This window comes from Hypanus sabinus, chromosome 3, assembly GCF_030144855.1.
Source record: "Hypanus sabinus isolate sHypSab1 chromosome 3, sHypSab1.hap1, whole genome shotgun sequence".
NCBI lineage: Eukaryota > Metazoa > Chordata > Chondrichthyes > Myliobatiformes > Dasyatidae > Hypanus > Hypanus sabinus.
The window spans coordinates 3,130,858-3,155,103 of NC_082708.1; the positions used below are offsets into that span (position 1 = coordinate 3,130,858).

Below are 24,246 nucleotides of genomic sequence, written 5' to 3' on the forward strand. Positions count from 1 at the left end.
TCACACTGTGGGGGGTGGTACTGAGGGAGGGTCACACTGCGGGAGGGGGGATACTGAGGGAGGGTCACACTGTGGGAGGGGTGGTACCGAGGGAGGGTCACACTGTGGGAGGGGTGGTACTGAGGGAGGGTCACACTGTGGGTACTGAGGGAGGGTCACACTGTGGGAGGGGTGGTACCGAGGGAGGGTCACACTGGGGAGGGGTGGTACTGAGGGAGGGTCACACTGTGGGAGGGGTGGTACTGAGGGATGGTCACTGTGGGAGGGGTGGTACTGAGCGAGGGTCACACTGTGGGAGGGGGATACTGAGGGAGGGTCACACTGTGTGAGGGGTGGTACTGAGGGAGGGTCACACTGTGGGAGGGGTGGTACTGAGGGAGAGTCACAGTTGGAGGGGTGGTACTGAGGGAGAGTCACACTGTGGGAGGGGTGGTACCGAGGGAGGGTCACACTGTGGGAGGGGGTGGTACTGAGGGAGGGTCACACTGTGGGAGGGCTGTTCTCAGGGAGGGTGACAATCGAGTGTGGAAGAGAGGGTGGTGAATTCATTGCCACAGACAGCTGTGGAAGCCATTTATTAGTTAGATTTAAAGTGAAGGGTGATAGGTTCTTGGTTAGTCTGCGTATCAAAGATTACGGGGAGAAGGGGTTGAGAAGGAAAATAAATCTGCTCCTTTGTCTTAAGGTCTTAAATCAGCCATGATGGAAAAACAGAGCAACTCTTTGGGCCGAGTGGCCTGTGTCTGATGGTTTTATGACCTTATTGTCTCCCTGTGCTGCATCTTGTAGTACAATCCATTATGGTTTTCCCTTCTACTGTTTATTGACTGCCCCATTGCCCAAAGGTATACTGACCCTTGTGGGTTGTCCTGTGATTAGATCAGGGTTAAATAAGCAGGCTGCAGGGGGAGTGGCTCTGGGCCAGAAGGGCTTGTCCCACACTGCATCTCATAAAAACAATAAATTAATAGCACATGAGGCGAGCATTTCTCTGTATCTCGGTACATGTGACAATATTAATCCCACCCAATGCCAAACGTTTTCCAAAGGAGTGACCGGCTGGTCTAGTGTCAGTGAGCACAGGGCAGGGCACGGACTCGCTGGGGCACCATCGTTGTCCTCAGAAGTAGGTATGAGCGTGCGGTGACCATTCGGATTACAGAGTTCACTGCTCCATCGCGGTGTGGGCAGCTGCTAGTTCTGTCCTGCTGGGCCTGGGGCATGAGGGAGTTCACACCCTCACCCAGCGAGGATCCCCCTACCGCCAGTGAGAGTGGCACCTCACACTTCGGTAAAGTCATGGTCGGTCAGTGTCACGGAGAAGGGAACGTCGATGGTTTCCAGGGTGAAGGTCCGGTCTCCGCCGGTCACTTTCCAGGAGTTCAGGGGCCGGATGGCTTTCTGAAAGCGCTGTGGGAAGAGAACTGATATCAGACGTCAGTAGCTTGGTCCCACCCCAATGGTCAGAGGTTGTACCTGACCGGACAGTAGCAGGGGCCAGGCACAGGTCACAGGTCTCGCTGACCATTGCTTACTGGTACACACTCCAGGTCCTGAGGTCAAATCCAGGAGATGCAGGGAGGGGTAGTAGTGAGGGAGAGAAGTCCACTCAGTGGAAGGGGCAGTACTGAGGGAGCGTCACAATGAAAGGGGCAGTACCGAGAGAGGGTCACACAGTGGGAGGGGCAGTGTTCAGGGATGGTCACAGTGGGAGGGGCAGTACTGAGGGAGGGTCAATGGGAGGGGCAGTACTGAAGGAGGGTCACAGTGGAAGGGGCAGTACCAAGAGAGGGTCACACAATGGGAGGGGCAGTACTGAGGGAGGGTCACAGTGGGAGGGGAAGTGCTGAGGTTCAGAAGTTCCCTCTCTTAGGCAATGACACACTCTACATGGAGGGTGATGCCCTTGTGACCTCTTCATTAGTGCCCACGTGCCCCTCAGGCATCACTTCTCTGGAATGATCTGTTATTATGGTCTGCTGGAGGGAAAAGGCAAATTTGAGAAGTCATTCTTACATCTCGTAGTGTTCCTGACTCTTTCACCACTGCAACTACAGCCCAGAGAGGGATCTGTACACAGCATACAACCCCCAGGCACACACCGAGCGCCTTCCCCCACACTGGGTACTCGTAGGTTCCATAGTGCAGGCTTGTGTTGTACATCTCGATGAAGATGTACATCAAGATAAACTGTAATGGAGAGATGGAGTTAGATAAAGGAGGTTTTACACTTGCAATACACAGCACATCACACCCACAGAACTCTTATCACAGCCCACGGGTCTGTGTGCGGAAAACCGTGGTCCCACCAATGTGGTTGAGTTTTCTGAAGATGTAACCAAGTGAATTAATGAGCCCAAGGTGGTAGATGTTGTCTATGTGAACTCTGATGAGGTGTCCCATTGACAGCTTAAAGTTATAAGAAGGGGAAAGATGAAATAATGAGGGCAAACTGGCCAATAATATAAAGCTGGATACCAGAACTGTTTTCAGTTACAGAAAGGGTAAAAGGGAGGTGAGAGTTGATATTGATTCAGGTGAGGTAGTAATGGGGAACAAAGAAATTGCGGTTGAACTTAATGAATACTTTGCATCAGCCTTCACTGTGGAAGACACTAGCAGTGTGCCAGAGGTCTGTGATGTCAGGGAGCAGGAGTGAGTGCCATTGCTATTACAAAGGAAACAGTGCTAGGCAAACTCAAAGGTCTTAAGTTCACATGTCAATTAGACTTAGACCACATAAGACTTAATCCGCATAAGTCAATTAGGCCAGATTGACTACATCCCCAAGTCCTAAGAGAGGTTATTGAAGACATTGGTCATGATCTTTCAAGAATCACTTGATTCTGGCAAGTTCAAGGGGGATATTAGAGGAAGGCTTTTCACTCAGAGAGTGGTTGGTGCACTGCAAGTTCCAGAGGACTAGAGGATTGCAAACGTCACTCCACTCTTTAAGAAGGGATGAAGGCAAAAGAAAGGAAATTATAGCCAGTTAGCCGAACCTCAGTGGTTGGGAAAGTGTTGGAGTTTATTATTAAGGATGAGGTGTTGGGGTACTTGGAGACTAATGATAAAATAAGTCAAAGTCAGCATGGTTCTTGTAAAGGGAAATCTTGCCTGACAAATCTGTTAGAGTTCTTCTAGGAAGTAACAAGCAGGGTGGACAAAGGAGAGGCAGTGGATGTCATTTACTTGGATTTTCAGAAGGCATAGAACATAGAATAGTACAGCACATTACAGGCCCTTCAGCCCACAATGTTGTGCCGACCCTCAAACCCTCCCTCCCATATAAACCCCCACCTTAAATTCCTCCATACACCTGTCTAGTAGTCTCTTAAATTTCACTAGTGTATCTGCCTCCACCACTGACTCAGGCAGTGCATTCCACGCATCAACCATTCTCTGAGTGAGAAACCTTCCTCCAATATCCCCCTTGAACTTCCCTCCCCTTACCTTAGAGCCATGTCCTCTTGTACTGAGCAGTGGTGCCCTGGGGAAGAGGCGCTGGCTGTCCACTCTGTCTATTCCTCTTAATATCTTGTACACCTCTATCATGTCTCCTCTCATCCTCCTTCTCTCCAAAGAGTAAAGCCCTAGCTCCCTTAAAGCCTTAGCTCCCCAGCATTTGACAAGGTTTCACTCATGAGGCTGCTTAACAAGATAAAATCCTATGGTGTTACAGGAGAGATACCGGCACGGATAGAGGAATGGCTGACAGGCAGGAGGCAGCGAGTGGGAATAAAAGGGGCCTTTTCTGGTTGGCTTCTGGTGACTAGTGATGTTCTTCAGGGGTCAGTATTTGGATCACTGCTTTTCACATTGTCAATGATTTAGATAATGGATTTGATGGCCTGTGGCAAACTTTGTGGATGATATGAAGATAGGTGGAGGGTAGGTAGTGCTGAGGAAGCAATGCGATTGCTGCAGGACTTAGACAAATTGGAAGAGTGGACAAAAAAGTGACAGATGGAATACAGTGTTAGGAAATGTATGATAATGCATTTTGATAGAATGAACAATAGTGCAGATTATTATCTAAATGGGGAGAAGGTTCAAACATCAGAGGTGCAGAGGGACTTAGGAGTCCTTGTGCCAGACTCCCAGAAGGTTAATTTACAGGTTGAGTCTGTGGTAAAGAAGGCAAATGCTATGTTAGCATTTATTTCAAGGGGAATAGAATATAAAAGCAAGGAGATAATGTTGAGGCTTTATAAAACACTAGACAGGCTGCCCTTGAAGTATTGTCAACAGTTTTGGGCCCTATAATTCAGAAAGGTTGTGTTGTCATTGGAGAGTCCAGAGGAGGTTCACAAGGATTATTCAGGAATGAAGGGGTTAACATATGAGGAGCATTAGGCAGCTTTGGGCCTGTACTCACTGGAATTTAGTAGAATGCTGGGGATCTCATTGAAATGTACCGAATTGTGAAAGGACTGGATTTGGTGGATGGGGAGAAGATGTTTCCTTTGGTGGGGGAATCCAGAACGAGAGGGCACAGCCTCAGAATTGAGGGGTGACCTTTTACAACAGAGGTAAGGAGGAATTGTTTTATCCAAAGAGTGGTGAATCTGTGGAATGCTCTGCCACAGACTGCAGTGGAGGCCAAGTCCTTGGGTATATTTAAGGCAGAAGTTGATAGTTTCCTGATCGGTCAGGACATCAAAGGTTATGGCAAGAAGGCAGGCGTATGGGGTTGGGATCTGGGATCAGCCATGATGGAATGGCAGAGCAGACTCGATGGGCAGAATGGCCTAATTCTGTTCCTATGTCTTCTGGTCTTATGGGGTAAATAGTTTGATTTGTCACATGTACATCGAAACACACAATGAATTGTTGTCAGCGGTGAACAGAGTCTATTCACAAGCAGGGGACAGCCCACAGCTGTCACCACTTCAGGCACCTGTATAGCATGACCCAAACTCATAAACCCTAACCTACACTTCTTTGGAATGTGGGAGGAAACTGGAGCTTCTGGAGGAAACCAGTGCACGTGGTCATGGTGAGAATGTACAAACTCCTTAAAGACTGCAGCAGGAATCGAACCCATGTCACTGGCACTGTCACTGTTACGCTAAATGCAGTGCTACTGTGTCACTCCTCAACAAGGTCACCACCACTCTCCTTCACTCCTCAACAAGGTCACTCCTCGGTCTGGTTCACTTCTGTACATCATATAACCGTATAACAATTTATAACAATTACAGCACCAAACAGGCAATCTCGGCCCTTCTAGTCCATGCCGAATGCTTACTCTCACCTAGTCCTGCTGACCCTGCACTCAGTCCATAACCCTCCATTCCTTTCCTGTCCATATACCTATCCAATTTTACCTTAAATGACACAACTGAACTGGCCTCTACTACTTCTACTGGAATCTCGTTCCACACAGCTATCACTCTCTGAGTAAAGAAATTTCCCCTCGTGTTACCCCTAAACTTTTGCCCCCTAACTCTCAACTCATGTCCTCTTGTTTGAATCTCCCCTACTCTCAATGGAAAAAGACTATCCACGTCAACTCTATCTATCCCTCTCAAAATTTTAAATACCTCTATCAAGTCCCCCCTCAACCTTCTATGCTCCAAAGAATAAAAACCTAACTTGTTCAACCTTTCCCTTAAACTTAGGTGCTGAAACCCAGGTAACATTCTAGTAAATCTTCTCTGACATCTTTCCTATAATTCAGTGACCAGAACTGTACACAATACTCCAAATTCGGCCTTACCAATGCCTTGTACAATTTTAACATTACATCCCAACATCGGTATACAATGAAATGCAACTTTTGCTTTACAATGGGATAAAAGTACAAACATGAAAATAGAATCAAAAATAAAAACTAACATGAAAGTTGTTCATTGAAAGCAATGTTTAATAAGTAGGTATTTGAGCTGCTGTTTAAGGAGCAGAATTAGGCCATCTGGCCCATCGACTCTGCTCACCAGTTTCACCATGGCTGATCCATTTCCCTCTCAGCCCCAATCTCCTGCCTTCTCCCCATAACCCTTCATGCCCTGACCAGTCAAGAATCCATCAATCTCTGCCTTAAATGTACAGTGCCTATAAAAAGTATTCACCACCTTTCGAAGTTTTCATGTTTTATTGTTTTACAACACGGAATCACAGTGGATTTAATTTGACTCTTTTGACACTGATCAACTGAAAAGACTCTTTTGTGTCACAGTGAAAACAAATTTCTACAAATTGGTCTAAATTTATTACAATTGTAATAATTGTAACAATTGTAATTGTAATAAATTTAGACCAATTTGTAGAAATTTGTTTTCACTGTGACACAAAAGAGTCTTTTCAGTTGATCAGTGTCAAAAGAGTCAAATTAAATCCACTGTGATTCCGTGTTGTAATGCATTCAAGTCAGTATTTGCACCTTTGGCAGTAATTACAGCCTCGAGTCTGTGTGGACAGGTATCTTTTAGCTTTGCACATCTAGACACCACAATTTTCCCCCATTCTTCTTTACAAAATTGCTCAAGATCTGTCAGATTGCATGGGGATTCTCAGTGAACAGCCCTTTTCAAGTTCAACCACAGATTCTCAATTGGGTTGAGGTCTGGAGTCCAACTGGGCCACTCCAGGACATTAACTTTGATGTTTTTAAGCCATTCCTGTGTAGCTTTGGCTTTATGCTTGGTGTTAATGTCTCACTGGAAAACAAATCTTTTCCCAAGTCGCAGTTCTCTTACAGACTGCATCAGGTTTTCCTCCAGGATTTCCCTGTATTTTGCTGCATTCATTTTACCCTCTCCCTTCACAAGCCTTCCAGGGTCTGCACAGTGAAGCATCCCCACAGCATGATGCAGCCACCACCGTGGTTCATGATAGAGATGGTGTATTTTTGATGATGTGCGGTGTTTAGCTTACACCAAACATAGCGTTTAGTCTGATGGCCAAAAAGCTCAATTTTGGTTTCATCAGACCGTAGACCCTTCTTCCAGCTGACTTCAGAGTCTCCCACCTGTCTTCTAGCAAACTCTAGCCAAGACTTCATGGGAGATTTTTTTTTCCAACAGTGGCTTTCTCTTTGTCACTCTCCCATAAATCTGCGACTGGTGAAGCACCGGGGCAACAGTTGTTGTATGTACAGTCTCTCCATCTCAGCCACTGAAGCTTATAACCCCTCCAGAGTTGTCATAGGTCTCTTGATGCCCTCCCTCACTAGTCCCCAGCGCACAGTCACTCAGTTTTTGAGGACAGCCTACTCTAAGCATATTTACAGCTGTGCCATATTCTTTCCAGTTCTTGATAATTGACTTAACTGAACTCCGAGGGATATTCAGTGACTTGGAAATTTTTTTGTATCCATCTCCTGATTTGTGCTTTTCAAAACCTTTTCACAGAGTTCCTTGGAATGTTCTTTTGTCTTCATGGTGTAGTCTTTGCCAGGATACTGACTCACCAGCAGTTGGACCTTCCAGATAAAGGTGTATTTTCACAACAATCTATTGAAACGCCTTGACTGCACATGGTAATCTCCATTTAACTAATTGTGACTTCTAAAACCAATTGGCTGCACCAGTGATGATTTGGTGTGTCACATTAAAGGGGGGGGGAAATACTTACACAATCAATAATTTTGCATTTTATATTTGTAATTATTTTAGATCACTTTGTAGAGATTTGTCTTCACTTTGACATGAAAAAGTATTTTTCAGTTGATCAGTGTCAATAAAAGCCAAATTAAATCCACTGTGATTCAATGTTGTAAAACAATAAAACATAAAAACTTCCAAGGGGGATGAACACTTTTTCTAGACACTGTACATAAAGACTTGGCCTCTACAGCTGCCTATGACAAGGAATTCCACAGATTCACCACTCTCTGGCTAAAGAAATTCCTCTTCATCTCTGTTCTAAAAGGACTTCCCTGTATTCTGAGGCTGTGTCTGGTCTTAGACTCACCCACCAGAGGAAACAACCTCTCCACATCGACTCTGTAAAGGCGTTTCACCTTTCGATAGGTTTCAATGAGGTCATCCCTCATTCTTTTGAATTCTAGTGAATACAGGACCAGAGCCATCAAACGTTCTTCATATGACAAGCCATTTAATCTGGAACTTCCTTTAAACCCTCTCCAGGTTCAACACATCCTTTCTAAGATAAGGAGTCCAAAATGTTCACAATCCTCCAAGTGAGGCCTCACCAGTGCTTTATGAAGTCTCAACATTACATCCTTGCTTTAATACTGTAGTCCTTTCAAAATGAATGCTAACATTGTTGCATTTGCCTTTCTCACTACAGACTCAACCTGCAAATTAACTTCCAGGTAATCTTGCACAAGGACTCCCAAGTCCCTTTGCAACTCTGTTTTGTTTTGTATTTTCTCTCCATTTTGAAAGTACTCAACCCTTTCACGTCTTCTATCAAAGTGCATGACCATACACTTCCAGACTCTGTTTTCTATCTGTCATTTCTTTGCCCATTCGCCTAATCTGTCTAAGTCCTTCAACAGCCTCCCTGCTTCCTCAACACTCCCTGCCCCTCCACCAATCTTCATATCATCTGCAAACTTTTCAACAAAGCCATCAATTCCATCATCTATATCATTGACATATAACATAGAAATATTCATAGACCTCTGTCATTGACAAAGGATCCCTTTAATCCCACTCTTTGCCTCCTGCCAATCAGCCATTGCTTTATCCATACTCCATTGCTTTATCCTTACTAGTATCTTTCCTGTAATACCATGGGCTCGTAGCTTCTCCTTGTCAACACTCCGACCCTCATCACCTGAGACGTGTTCTCTTCTCATTATCATCACTCCGGATCCTCACCACCCAGGACATGCCCTCTTCTCATTGTCATCACTCTGGACCCTCACCACCCAGGACATGCCCTCTTCTCATTATCATCACTCCGGATCCTCACCACCCAGGACATGCCCTCTTCTCATTATCATCACTCCGGAACCTCACCACCCAGGACATGCCCTCTTCTCATTATCATCACTCCGGATCCTCACCACCCAGGACATGCCCTCTTCTCATTGTCATCACTCCGGACCCTCACCACCCAGGACATGCCCTCTTCTCATTGTCATCACTCCGGATCCTCATCACCCAGGACATGCCCTCTTCTCATTATCATCACTCCGGAACCTCACCACCCAGGACATGCCCTCTTCTCATTATCATCACTCCGGACCCTCACCACCCAGGACATGCCCTCTTCCCATTATCATCACTCCGGATCCTCATCACCCAGGACATGCCCTCCTCTCATTATCATCACTCCGGATCCTCACCACCCAGGACATGCCCTCTTCTCATCACCCAGGACATGCCCTCCTCTCATTATCATCACTCCGGATCCTCACCACCCAGGACATGCCCTCTTCTCATTATCATCACTCCGGACCCTCACCACCCAGGACATGCCCTCTTCCCATTATCATCACTCCGGATCCTCATCACCCAGGACATGCCCTCCTCTCATTATCATCACTCCGGATCCTCACCACCCAGGACATGCCCTCTTCTCATCACCCAGGACATGCCCTCCTCTCATTATCATCACTCCGGATCCTCACCACCCAGGACATGCCCTCCTCTCATTATCATCACTCCGGATCCTCACCGCCCAGGACATGCCCTCTTCTCATTATCATCACTCCGGAACCTCACCACCCAGGACATGCCCTCCTCTCATTATCATCACTCCGGATCCTCACCATCCAGGACATGCCCTCCTCTCATTATCATCACTCCGGATCCTCACCACCCAGGACATGCCCTCCTCTCATTATCATCACTCCGGATCCTCACCGCCCAGGACATGCTGTCTTCTCATTATCATCACTCCGGATCCTCACCACCCAGGACATGCCCTCCTCTCATTATCATCACTCCGGATCCTCATCACCCAGGACATGCCCTCTTCTCATTATCATCACACCGGACCCTCACCACCCAGGACATGCCCTCTTCTCATCACCCAGGACATGCCCTCCTCTCATTATCATCACTCCGGATCCTCACTACCCAGGACATGCCCTCTTCTCGTTATCATCACTCCGGATCCTCACCACCCAGGACATGCCCTCTTCTCGTTATCATCACTCCGGATCCTCACCACCCAGGACATGCCCTCTTCTCATTATCATCATTCCGGAACCTCACCGCCCAGGACATGCCCTCTTCTCATTATCATCACTCCGGACCCTCACTACCCAGGACATGCCCTCTTCTCATTATCATCACTCCGGATCCTCATCACCCAGGACATGCCCTCTTCTCATTATCATCACTCCGGATCCTCACTACCCAGGACATGCTCTCTTCTCATTATCATCACTCCGGATCCTCACTACCCAGGACATGCTCTCTTCTCATTATCATCACTCCGGATCCTCACTACCCAGGACATGCTCTCTTCTCATTATCATCACTCCGGACCCTCACTACCCAGGACATGCCCTCTTCTCATTATCATCACTCCGGATCCTCACTACCCAGGACATGCTCTCTTCTCATTATCATCACTCCGGATCCTCATCACCCAGGACATGCCCTCTTCTCATTGTCATCACTCCGGACCCTCACTACCCAGGACATGCTCTCTTCTCATTATCATCACACCGGACCCTCATCACCCAGGACATGCCCTCTTCTCATTATCATCACTCCGGATCCTCACCACTCAGGACATGCCCTCTTCTCATTGTCATCACTCCGGACCCTCATCACCCAGGACATGCCCTCTTCCCATTGTCATCACTCCGGATCCTCACCGCCCAGGACATGCCCTCTTCTCATTATCATCACTCCGGATCCTCATCACCCAGGACATGCCCTCTTCCCATTATCATCACTCCGGATCCTCATCACCCAGGACATGCCCTCTTCTCATTATCATCACTCCGGACCCTCACTACCCAGGACATGCCCTCTTCCCATTATCATCACTCCGGATCCTCATCACCCAGGACATGCCCTCTTCTCATTATCATCACTCCGGATCCTCACCACCCAGGACATGCCCTCTTCTCATTATCATCACTCCGGATCCTCACTACCCAGGACATGCTCTCTTCTCATTATCATCACTCCGGATCCTCACCGCCCAGGACATGCCCTCTTCTCATTGTCATCACTCTGGATCCTCACCACCCAGGACATGCCCTCTTCTCATTGTCATCACTCCGGACCCTCACTACCCAGGACATGCCCTCTTCTCGTTATCATCACACCGGACCCTCACTACCCAGGACATGCCCTCCTCTCGTTATCATCACACCGGACCCTCACTACCCAGGACATGCCCTCTTCTCATTATCATCACTCCGGATCCTCACCACCCAGGACATGCCCTCTTCTCATTATCATCACTCCGGATCCTCATCACCCAGGACATGCCCTCTTCCCATTATCATCATTCCGGACCCTCACCACCCAGGACATGCCCTCTTCCCATTATCATCACTCCGGATCCTCACCACCCAGGACATGCCCTCTTCTCATTATCATCACTGCGGATCCTCACCACCCAGGACATGCCCTCTTCTCATTATCATCACACCGGACCCTCATCACCCAGGACATGCCCTCTTCTCATTGTCATCACTCCGGATCCTCATCACCCAGGACATGCCCTCTTCTCATTATCATCACTCCGGATCCTCACTACCCAGGACATGCTCTCTTCTCATTATCATCACTCCGGACCCTCACTACCCAGGACATGCCCTCTTCTCGTTATCATCACTCCGGAACCTCACTACCCAGGACATGCCCTCTTCTCATTATCATCACTCCGGATCCTCACCACCCAGGACATGCCCTCTTCTCGTTATCATCACTCCGGACCCTCACTACCCAGGACATGCCCTCTTCTCATTATCATCACTCCGGATCCTCATCACCCAGGACATGCCCTCTTCTCGTTATCATCACTCCGGACCCTCACTACCCAGGACATGCTCTCTTCTCATTATCATCACTCCGGATCCTCACCACCCAGGACATGCCCTCTTCTCATTGTCATCACTCCGGATCCTCACCACCCAGGACATGCCCTCTTCTCATTGTCATCACTCTGGACTCTCACCACCCAGGACATGCCCTCTTCTCATTATCATCACTCCGGATCCTCACCACCCAGGACATGCCCTCTTCTCATTGTCATCTCTCCGTATCCTCATCACCCAGGACATGCCCTCTTCTCATTATCATCACTCCGGATCCTCACCACTCAGGACATGCCCTCTTCTCATTGTCATCACTCCGGATCCTCATCACCCAGGACATGCCCTCTTCTCATTATCATCACTCCGGATCCTCACCACCCAGGACATGCCCTCTTCTCATTGTCATCACTCCGGATCCTCACCACCCAGGACATGCTCTCTTCTCAATATCATCACTCCGGACTCTCACCACCCAGGACATGCCCTCCTCTCATTATCATCACTCCGGATCCTCACCACTCAGGACATGCCCTCTTCCCATTATCATCACTCCGGATCCTCATCACCCAGGACATGCCCTCTTCCCATTATCATCACTCCGGATCCTCATCACCCAGGACATGCTCTCTTCTCATTCCTACCCTCAGGGAGGAGGTTCAGGAGCCTGAAGACCCAGACTCAGGAGTTCTTCTTCCCTTTCACCATCTGATTACTGAATGATCCCCAAACCCAGAAACACTATTCTTCTAACACGAGGAAATCTGCAGATGCTGGAAATTCAAACAACAACACACACAAAATGCTGGTGGAACACAGCAGGCCAGGCAGCATCTATAGGGAGAAGCACTGTCGACGTTTCGGGCCGAGACCCACTGTCTTGACTAACTGTAAGAAGAGATAGTAAGAGATTTGAAAGTGGGAGGGGGAGGGGGATATCCGAAATGATGGGAGAAGTCAGGAGGGGGAGGGATAAAGCTAAGAGCTGAAACGTTGATTGGCAAAAGGGATCCAGAGCTGGAGAAGGTAGAGGATCATGGGACGGGAGGCCTAGGGAAAAGAAAGGGGAAGGGGAGCACCAGAGGGAGATGGGGAACAGGCAAGGAATGGTTGTGAGAAGGACAGAGAGAAAAAAAGGGAGAGAGAAAGAAAAAGGGGGATAAATAAATAAATAACTAAATAGATAGATAAATCAGGGATGGGGTAAGAAGAGGAGGAGGGGCATTAATGGAAGTTAGAGAAGTCAATGTTCATGCCATCAGGTTGGAGGCTACCCAGCCGGTATATAAGGTGTTGTTCCTCCAACCTGAGTGTGGCCTCATCTTGACAGTAGAGGAGGCCATGGATAGACATATCAGAATCGGAATGGGACGTGGAATTAAAATGTGTGGCCACTGGGAGATACTGCTTTCTCTGGCGGACCGAGCGTAGGTGTTCAGCGAAACGATCTCCCAGTCTGTGTCGGGTCTCACCAATATATAAAAAGCCACTCTGGGAGCACCAGACACAGTATACCACACCAGCCGACTCACAGGTGAAGTGTCGCCTCACCTGGAAGGACTGTCTGGGGCCCTGAATGGTGGTGAGGGAGGAAGTGTAAGGGCAGGTGTAGCACTTATTCCGCTTGCAAGGATAAGTGCCAGGAGGGAGATCGGTGGGAAGGGATGGGGGGGGGGAACGAGTGGACAAGGGAGTCGCGTAGGGAATGATCACTGTGGAAAGCAGAAAGGCGGGGGAGGGAAAGATGTGCTTGGTAGTGGGCTCTCTTTTTTTGTTATTTTAACATATATATTATTATAATTTATAGTAATTGATCTATTGCACGAGTGCTGCAGCCTCAAAACAACAAATTTCATGACATCTGACAGTGATAATAAACCTGATTCAGATTGAGGCAGTACAACTAAAAGACACTCAGACAGGGTTGTGGACGGGAAAGACTCAGAGGGATACGGGTCAAATGCACTAAAATGGGACCGGCTGCAGAAAGCACCATCGTTGGCATGGACGGATGTGTCAGACAGATCATGGATGTGTCGGATCGATGACCGGGAAGGACGGTCGGGATGGATGTGTCGGACGGATAGTCGGGGAGCACAGTCAGGATGGATGTGTCGGATCGATGACCGGGAAGGACGGTCAGGATGGATGTGTCGGATCGATGACCGGGAAGGACGGTCGGGATGGATGTGTCGGATCGATGACCGGGAAGGACGGTCGGGATGGATGTGTCGGACGGATAGTCGGGGAGCACAGTCAGGATGGATGTGTCGGATCGATGACCGGGAAGGACGGTCAGGATGGATGTGTCGGATCGATGACCGGGAAGGACGGTCGGGATGGATGTGTCGGATCGATGACCAGGAAGGACGGTCAGGATGGATGTGTCGGATCGATGACCGGGAAGGACGGTCGGGATGGATGTGTCGGATCGATGACCGGGAAGGACGGTCGGGATGGATGTGTCGGATCGATGACCAGGAAGGACGGTCAGGATGGATGTGTCGGATCGATGACCGGGAAGGACGGTCGGGATGGATGTGTCGGATCGATGACCGGGAAGGACGGTCGGGATGGATGTGTCGGATCGATGACCGGGAAGGACGGTCGGGATGGATGTGTCGGATCGATGACAGGGAAGGACGGTCGGGATGGATGTGTCGGATCGATGACCGGGAAGGACGGTCGGGATGGATGTGTCGGACGGATAGTCGGGAAGGACGGTCAGGATGGATGTGTCGGATCGATGACCGGGAAGGACGGTCAGGATGGATGTGTCGGATCGATGACCGGGAAGGACGGTCAGGATGGATGTGTCGGATCGATGACCGGGAAGGACGGTCGGGATGGATGTGTCGGATCGATGACCGGGAAGGACGGTCAGGATGGATGTGTCGGATCGATGACCGGGAAGGACGGTCAGGATGGATGTGTCGGATCGATGACCGGGAAGGACGGTCGGGATGGATGTGTCGGATCGATGACCGGGAAGGACGGTCGGGATGGATGTGTCGGATCGATGACCGGGAAGGACGGTCGGGATGGATGTGTCGGACGGATAGTCGGGAAGGACGGTCGGGATGGATGTGTCGGATCGATGACCGAGAAGGACGGTCGGGACGGATGTGTTCCCTCCAACACTGGCCCAGGCAGACTAATACACCCTTGTGTGATAAGACATCAAAAGCCGCCATCTTTTCATGTAGCATGTTGTAGAACATTGGCTTCACATTTGGCACGTTGGCTTCTCAATATTGAGTACAGGAAATGGGATGCAGTTTAGGAAAAGGGCCAAAGGGTTGTAGTGTTTACCCACCCCTCCCTGAATCCTCGATGTCCTGAGCATTTGTATTGCAGTACACTGACCTTTCATGAGCCACCCATTTGCACTAATCCCATTCCATTCCCCCTATATTCCCATCCTCTCCCCCCCACCAGACACTACCCCCACCCACACACTTACAGGTTAACATCACAGTCAATTAACCCACCAACACAATAAGGAGGGGTGGTAGAGAGAGATGGGAAGGAGTGGGAAAGATGGGGGGGAGATGAGGGGGAAGGGGAGAGGGAAATGGGAAGGAGAAGGGAGGGGAGCGGAGGAGGGAAGAGAGAGTGGATAGGGAATGGGAGTGGGTCTGCACCTTACCAATAGCGGGAGGGGTGTGAAGGGGAAGGGGGTAGGAGGAGGAGGAGGAGGAAAAGGGAGAGGAGTAGGGAGAGGAGGGGAGAGAGGGATAGGGAATGGGAGCGGGTCTGCACCTTACCAATAGCGGGAGGGGTGTGAAGGGGAAGGGGGTAGGAGGAGGAGGAGGAGGAGGAAAAGGGAGAGGAGTAGGGAGAGGAGGGGAGAGAGGGATAGGGAATGGGAGCAGGTCTGCACCTTACCAATTGCGGGAGGGGTGTGAAGGGGAAGGGGGTAGGAGGAGGAGGAGGAGGAAAAGGGAGAGGAGTAGGGAGAGGAGGGGAGAGAGGGAAAGGGAATGGGAGCGGGTCTGCACCTTACCAGTAGCAGGAGGGGTGTGAGGAGAGCCCAGCAGACTTTGAAGTAGATCAGAAGTTTGCTGTACCAGGGCGGGCAGAGACGAAGCATGTCAATAATGTCGTCACAGAACTGGTTGACCCCTGTGGGGGGAGTAGGGCAGGGAGAGACAGAGTTACATTGCCATAGCACCGTGTGACAGCTCAGTCACATGGGCCCTTGTGCTCCGCGCATTGCTCACACAGTCTTTGGCCGAATGTCCCCCATGTATACCAATTCCATCTCACTCTCCCCATGCTGCCACCAACATGCCCAGTTTCCACCCCTCACCCAGGTACTAGGGGCAATTCCACCTCTCACACATACCAGGGGGCAATTCCACCCCTTAAACATGTACCAGGGGCAATTTACAACAGCCAAGTCATCCATTGACCTGCACTTTGGGAGGTGGGAGGAAACCAGAGCACCCAGGAGAAATTCACATGGCCAAAAGGAGAACGTGCAAACTCCACACAGACAGTGCCATAAACTGGAAATTGCTTGCTCTTAGTTATGCCACCAATTAATCTCCTTCTCATGTTCTTTCACCTTGGCCCATCCCTGTATTGTATTGAACTATGTTCCACCATTGAGAAGCTCTACACAGAGCAATGTGGCAGGAAAGCAGCATCCTTTATCAGTGACCCCACCACCCAGGCCATGCTGTCTTCTCACTGCCACCATCAGGAAGAAGGTGCAGGAGCCTCAAGACTCACACTAATAGGTTCGGGAACAGCTATTACCTTCTCGACCCTCAGGCTCTTGAACCAGAGGGATAAATTCACTCAATTTCACTTGCCCCATCACTGAACTGTTCCCAAATCCTATAGACTCACTTCCAAGAACTCTGCATCTCATGTTCTTGATATTTATTGCTTATTTATTTATTATTATTATTTTTCTCTTTTGTATTTGTGCAGTTTGCTTTCTTTTGCACATTCATCGCTTGCCTGTCCTGTTGGGTGTGGTCTTTCATTGATTCTATTGCGTTTCTTGGATTTACTGTGAATGCCCATGAAAAAGCCAATCTGATGGTTGTATACCGTGATATATAAATAAGTTGTTTGTGCTTGTTTGTCCTGTAATATTATATCCAGATAGTTAACAAATATAGATGGTTATATAATAATGGACTAATTGTAATATCATTTGTAGGACCCTGACTCTAAAACTAAATCAGGCTTGTATTAAAAGTGAGGTCTGGTGTCTTTTATGAGTTAGCATTTTAAACCAAGACTTTGCTGAATGACATTTGCCACTTGATTGTGTTTGTGTAAGTAATCAGATTGAGTTAAACTGCCGCAGGATCCTGTTTATTCATCTCCACAGATGCTGTCTGACCTGCTGAGTTCCTCCAGCATTTGTGTGTGCTACAGGATCTTGTAATGTGTTGGATTGGTTCTGGTTTCCCTCGGCATTTTCCCATTTATCGTCTTGAATTTGTTGGTATTTTATTATGTATTTTGATAAGTTTTTTGTGTGAACCACCTGGTTCTGTATTTCCACAAGGAACCCTTCTGTTTATGGGAAGAGGTCTCCAATTCTAAGCCAGGCACTCAACACTTCCCAGTCTGCTCAGATGTTTTCCATTGGTTAACTTTTCTTCAACAGTGATCATTTCTGCATTTTTCTGGGTTGTGCTTTTACCTAGGTTTAGTGGTGTGTACTTCATATCAGAATTGCACAAGCTCACGTGGAGCGCTGAATCCTGTTTATGTTGATGAAAATATATCCTTAAACATCTTATTCGACTGTGTAAATTTTTATGTCTGTTATTCCTTCTGTCCCAGGTAGTGTTACTCTAAGTGTGTTTGAGTGTACATCATGTTTTCTAATAAGATTTCTCATTTCAGTTCTTATTTTTGTTTGTAAGTTTTCCAGATTTGCTGTGGACTAAGCTACTTTGCCAAAAGAATACACTAATATGAGTATAGCAAAAGGGTTTATTGCTTTTGTTATATTGTCACTGTTGAGCTCTGTTTGCCAGAGTTTTGGAAGTCTTGAAGTGAATTCTGTTCAGTTTTCCCTTTATCGCACTATGATCTGTTTTCTTTGTTTGTTGGTATCCCAGATACTTGTATGGTTCCTAGTCATCCATCTGTTGTGTTGTATCCACTAGAAAGTCTGCAGATGCCAGAAATCCAGAGTAACACACACAAAATGCTGGAGGATCTCTGCAATCAGACAGCATCTCTGGTGATGAGTAAACAGCCGATGTTTCAGGCCGAGACCCTTCATCAGGACTCCTGCTGCTCGGTTTTACATTCTGTTGCACCTTACTTTATGTTTAATGTTCTGCACTTACCCAGTCCAAAGTTCATGTTTCTATCTTTAGAAAATAGTTCTACTATTTGAATTAATTGCTTTAGTTTTACTGATAAATGAGTATATAATTTCAAATCATCTAAGTGTAGACAGTGTGTCAAGGTATTACTTGTTTGGTTGTCTCTAATTTGATACCTTATTTTTGTCTGATCAATAAATTATATTATTATTATTATTATTATTATTATTATTACCACCTATGGTTATTATTAGTTGTTATTGACCCAAAATATAAATTCTGTTATGGAGAGTCATTCAGGATCTGGCGTGTTCACCCTACACACAAATATAGGACATAGAAGAAGGAGGGGAGATTTGAGAGGTGTACAAAATTATGAAGGGTGTAGATAGAGTGAATGCAAGCAGGCTTTTTCCACTGAGGTTGAGTGACACTAGAATTAGGGGTCATGGGTTAAGGGTGAAAGGTGAAATATTTAAGGGGAACCTAAGAGGGAACTTCTTCACTGAGAGGGTGGTGAGGTGTGGAAGGAGCTGCCAATGGAAGTAGTGGATGTGGGTTCCATTTCAACATTTAAGAGAAATTTGGATAGGTACGGGGATGGGAGGGGTATGGAGGGCTATGGTCCAGATGCAAGCCGATGGTACTAGGCAGAACAATATTCAGCACAGATAGGTGGGCTGAAGGGTTGTGGTGTTCTATGACTTAATGATTATCTGTGCTTATGGTCATAGTCATCGTCTATGTTCTATATCCTAAACTCTCCCCTCTCAACTAAAACCTATGCTCTCTAGTTCTTTGTTCCTCAACATAGTGTGTGCACTCACCATTTATACACTTCTATATGGTCACCCCTCACTCTCCTGTGCTCCAGTGAATAAAGCTCCAACCTGCCCAACCTCTCTCCATAACTCAGTCCTTCAAGTCCTCGTAAATATCCTCTGCACTCTTTCCAGTTCAATGGCATCTTTCCTTTAGTAGGGTGACCAAAAGTGAGCATAGTGCTCCAGGAGCAACCTCACCAGTGTCACCAGGAATGATCGTAAACGCCCTGGTTCCTCCCCTGTAGTTGCTGCCTGACCTGCTGAGTATTTCCCTGCCTTTGCCTGCTCGTGTTCCACAATTAACTTGTTAAATCTGCCCTACTGCTGCTTCAGTGAACATCTGCCAGATCCGGGAAACAGGGGCTGGAATCAGAAACATAAATGCAAGTGCTGGTGAGACTCAGCAGGTCAGGCAGCATCTGAGAAGAGAGAACCAATCAATGACCCTCCCTCAGAACTGATTAACCATTTGCCCCTTGTTACCCAAATCTTCACCAGGTAAAGTCTGTCTGCCCTGAGGTGGGAGATCACAGCAGAGCCTACCATAGAAAAAGGCGATGCCCAGGCACATGAAGAGGGTTATAATGATGAGACCGAAGCTGGTGCTGTAGGAGTCTATTAACGTAAACCAGTAGATGCCTCCCTGTGTGGAGAGACAAGAGACAAAGCTTTTCACCATACGAACACGCCCCATTTGGTGAAGGAACCCCCAGCCACCACACCCACCAGTCATTTTGTTGAGGATATTCCCGGGAATTCCATGGGTCATTAAGTTCAAGATGCCTCCTTCAAATGTCTCCTCCTTATGTGCTGTAGGTGTCAGGGCCTGCTTATGTCTCCTGTCTAGGGTTACCTCCGAAATTCCTTTCAATACTACACTGCCATTGGCCTGTGACATTATTTGTTATTTGATATCAATCTGTGGCTCCCTATGGGAATTTGAGATTTGGCACCAGATTCCTCTTTATTCGAGTGATGAGATTGACCTATACAGAGCTGATCCCGTCTTCCCATTGGTTCCCAAGCCCTGGAATAATCCTGTATTCCCATTAGTTGCTATGATGTGATTGACCCTGCAATCCTATTGGTTGCTAAAATCCAGTTGACTTTGCATCTCTATTGGTCACTATGATGCTGTTGTCCCTGAGCCCTATAGTTGGATTGTCATGCATTGGCCATTAGTGAACTTGTTTCTATTGGTTTACATATTGGAGGGGGTGACCCCACCTTCCCATGGGTTGCTATGGTGTTGATTCTGTTTTCCAGTGGGTTGCTATGATTGTGTTAGCCCTATCACATTGGTTGCTATGGTGAGGCTGTCTCGTGTTGCTACGAGATGCGGTATTGGGATGGCTCTGACCTCAGTGATGAGAAGCAGCCCCAGGAGGTAGAAGGAGAAACAGAGAGTGGCCAGGAATATTGCCTTCCATTTCCTTTCCCGAAGCACCGGAAACTCATCCAGAATGGCAGTGGTAATTCCTTCCAAGTTCCCAAACTGTAAAGTAACAACAGGAAGGTAAATCAGTGAGGGCAGCTTTACAAACTTGTTCCATCCTCCAGGTCAAACCAAGCCCCCAATGTGACCCATCAGTCCATGTTCATGTCCCCAGATAGTGGATTCTCCCCCCCCCCCCCACCAAATGAATCCCTCTCACACCCATCGATACTCTCTCCCATCATTGGCTCTTCCCCCTCCCCAAAAGAATCCCCTCCCACAGCCCACAGACACTCTCCCCCATCACTCTCCCCCACACCCACTGAATCCCATCCTACAGACACTCTCCCCCATCACTGACTCCCCCACACCCACTGAATCCCATCCTACAGACACTCTCCCCATCACTGACTCCCCCACACCCACTGAATCCCATCCCACAGACACTCTCCCCATCACTGACTCCCCCACACTCACTGAATCCCATCCTACAGACACTCTGCCCCATCACTGACCCCCACACCCACTAAATCCCATCCTACAGACACTCTCCCCATCACTGACTCCCCCACACCCACTGAATCCCATCCTACAGACACTCTCCCCCATCACTGACTCCCCCACACCCACTAAATCCCATCCTACAGACACTCTCCCCCATCACTGACTCCCCCACACCCACTGAATCCCATCCTACAGACACTCTCCCCCATCACTGACTCCCCCACACCCACTGAATCCCATCCTACAGACACTCTCCCCATCACTGACGCCCCCACACCCACTGAATCCCATCCTACAGACACTCTCCCCATCACTGACTCCCCCACACCCACTGAATCCCATCCTACAGACACTCTCCCCCATCACTGACTCCCCCACACCCACTGAATCCCATCCCACAGACACTCTCCCCATCATGACGCCCCCACACCCACTGAATCCCATCCTACAGACACTCTCCCCCATCACTGACTCCCCCACACCCACTGAATCCCATCCCACAGACACTCTCCCCATCACTGACGCCCCGACACCCACTGAATCCCATCCTACAGACACTCTCCCCCATCACTGACTCCCCCACACCCACTGAATCCCATCCTACAGACACTCTCCCCCATCACTGACTCCCCCACACCCACTGAATCCCATCCTACAGACACTCTCCCCCATCACTGACTCCCCCACACCCACTGAATCCCATCCTACAGACACTCTCCCCCATCTCTGACTCCCCCACACCCACTGAATCCCATCCTACAGACACTCTCCCCATCACTGACTCCCCCACACCCACTGAATCCCATCCTACAGACACTCTCCCCCATCACTGACTCCCCCACACCCACTGAATCCCATCCTACAGACACTCTCCCCATCACTGACTCCCCCACACCCACTGAATCCCATCCTACAGACACTCTCCCCCATCACTGACTCCCCCACACCCACTGAATCCCATCCTACAGACACTCTCCCCATCACTGACTCCCCCACACCCACTGAATCCCATCCTACAGACACTCTCCCCATCACTGACTCCCCCACACCCACTGAATCCCATCCTACAGACACTCTCCCCATCACTGACTCCCCCCACCCACTGAATCCCATCCCACAGACACTCTCCCCCACCCACTGAATCCCATCCCACAGTGACTCTCCCCCACCCACTGAATCCCCTCCCACAGACACTCTCCCCCACCCACTGAATCCCAGCCCACAGACACTCTCCCCCCACCCACTGAATCCCATCCCACAGCCACTCTCCCCCACCCACTGAATCCCCTCCCACAATGACTCTCCCCCCACCCACTGAATCCCATCCCACAGTGACTATCCCCCACCCACTGAATCCCCTCCCACAGTGACTCTCCCCATCACTGACTCTCCCCCACCCACTAAATCCCATCCTACAGACACTCTCCCCCATCACTGACTCCCCCACACCCACTGAATCCCATCCTACAGACACTCTCCCCCATCACTGACTCCCCCACACCCACTGAATCCCATCCTACAGACACTCTCCCCATCACTGACGCCCCCACACCCACTGAATCCCATCCTACAGACACTCTCCCCATCACTGACTCCCCCACACCCACTGAATCCCATCCTACAGACACTCTCCCCCATCACTGACTCCCCCACACCCACTGAATCCCATCCCACAGACACTCTCCCCATCATGACGCCCCCACACCCACTGAATCCCATCCTACAGACACTCTCCCCCATCACTGACTCCCCCACACCCACTGAATCCCATCCCACAGACACTCTCCCCATCACTGACGCCCCGACACCCACTGAATCCCATCCTACAGACACTCTCCCCCATCACTGACTCCCCCACACCCACTGAATCCCATCCTACAGACACTCTCCCCCATCTCTGACTCCCCCACACCCACTGAATCCCATCCTACAGACACTCTCCCCATCACTGACTCCCTCACACCCACTGAATCCCATCCTACAGACACTCTCCCCCATCACTGACTCCCCCACACCCACTGAATCCCATCCTACAGACACTCTCCCCATCACTGACTCCCCCACACCCACTGAATCCCATCCTACAGACACTCTCCCCCATCACTGACTCCCCCACACCCACTGAATCCCATCCTACAGACACTCTCCCCATCACTGACTCCCCCACACCCACTGAATCCCATCCTACAGACACTCTCCCCATCACTGACTCCCCCACACCCACTGAATCCCATCCTACAGACACTCTCCCCATCACTGACTCCCCCCACCCACTGAATCCCATCCCACAGACACTCTCCCCCACCCACTGAATCCCATCCCACAGTGACTCTCCCCCACCCACTGAATCCCCTCCCACAGACACTCTCCCCCACCCACTGAATCCCAGCCCACAGACACTCTCCCCCCACCCACTGAATCCCATCCCACAGCCACTCTCCCCCACCCACTGAATCCCCTCCCACAATGACTCTCCCCCCACCCACTGAATCCCATCCCACAGTGACTATCCCCCACCCACTGAATCCCCTCCCACAGTGACTCTCCCCATCACTGACTCTCCCCCACCCACTGAATCCCATCCCACAGCCACTGTCCCCCATCACTGACTCTCCCCCACCCACTGAATCCCCTCCCACAGACACTCTCCCCCACCCACTGAATCCCCTCCCACAGTGACTCTCCCCCCACCCACTGAATCCCCTCCCACAGTGACTCTCCCCATCACTGACTCTCCCCCACCCACTGAAACCCCTCCCACAGACACTCTCCCCCACCCACTGAATCCCATCCCATAGTGACTATCCCCCACCCACTGAATCCCCTCCCACAGTGACTCTCCCCATCACTGACTCTCCCCCACCCACTGAATCCCATCCCACAGCCACTGTCCCCCATCACTGACTCTCCCCCACCCACTGAATCCCCTCCCACAGACACTCTCCCCCACCCACTGAATCCCCTCCCACAGTGACTCTCCCCCCACCCACTGAATCCCCTCCCACAGTGACTCTCCCCATCACTGACTCTCCCCCACCCACTGAATCCCATCCTACAGACACTCTCCCCCATCACTGACTCCCCCACACCCACTGAATCCCATCCTACAGACACTCTCCCCCATCACTGACTCCCCCACACCCACTGAATCCCATCCTACAGATACTCTCCCCCATCACTGACTCCCCCACACCCACTGAATCCCATCCTACAGACACTCTCCCCCATCACTGACTCCCCCACACCCACTGAAGCCCC

The 24,246-nt window shown here is 49.4% G+C and overlaps 1 protein-coding gene across 1 annotated transcript in view; it reads right to left on the bottom strand.

The window, feature by feature from the left end:
- Positions 1-735: 735 nt before the first annotated feature.
- Positions 736-24,246, bottom strand: part of slc6a7 (solute carrier family 6 member 7) — a 179,132-nt gene continuing 155,621 nt past the window's right edge. The window contains exons 11-15 of the mRNA XM_059963537.1: positions 20,410-20,544; positions 19,593-19,692; positions 15,927-16,045; positions 2,017-2,190; positions 736-1,410 (exon numbers count right to left, since the gene is read on the bottom strand). Of these exons, the coding sequence (XP_059819520.1) occupies positions 1,282-1,410; positions 2,017-2,190; positions 15,927-16,045; positions 19,593-19,692; positions 20,410-20,544 (657 nt within the window). The 3' untranslated portion in view covers positions 736-1,281. The remainder of the gene's footprint in view (positions 1,411-2,016; positions 2,191-15,926; positions 16,046-19,592; positions 19,693-20,409; positions 20,545-24,246) is intronic.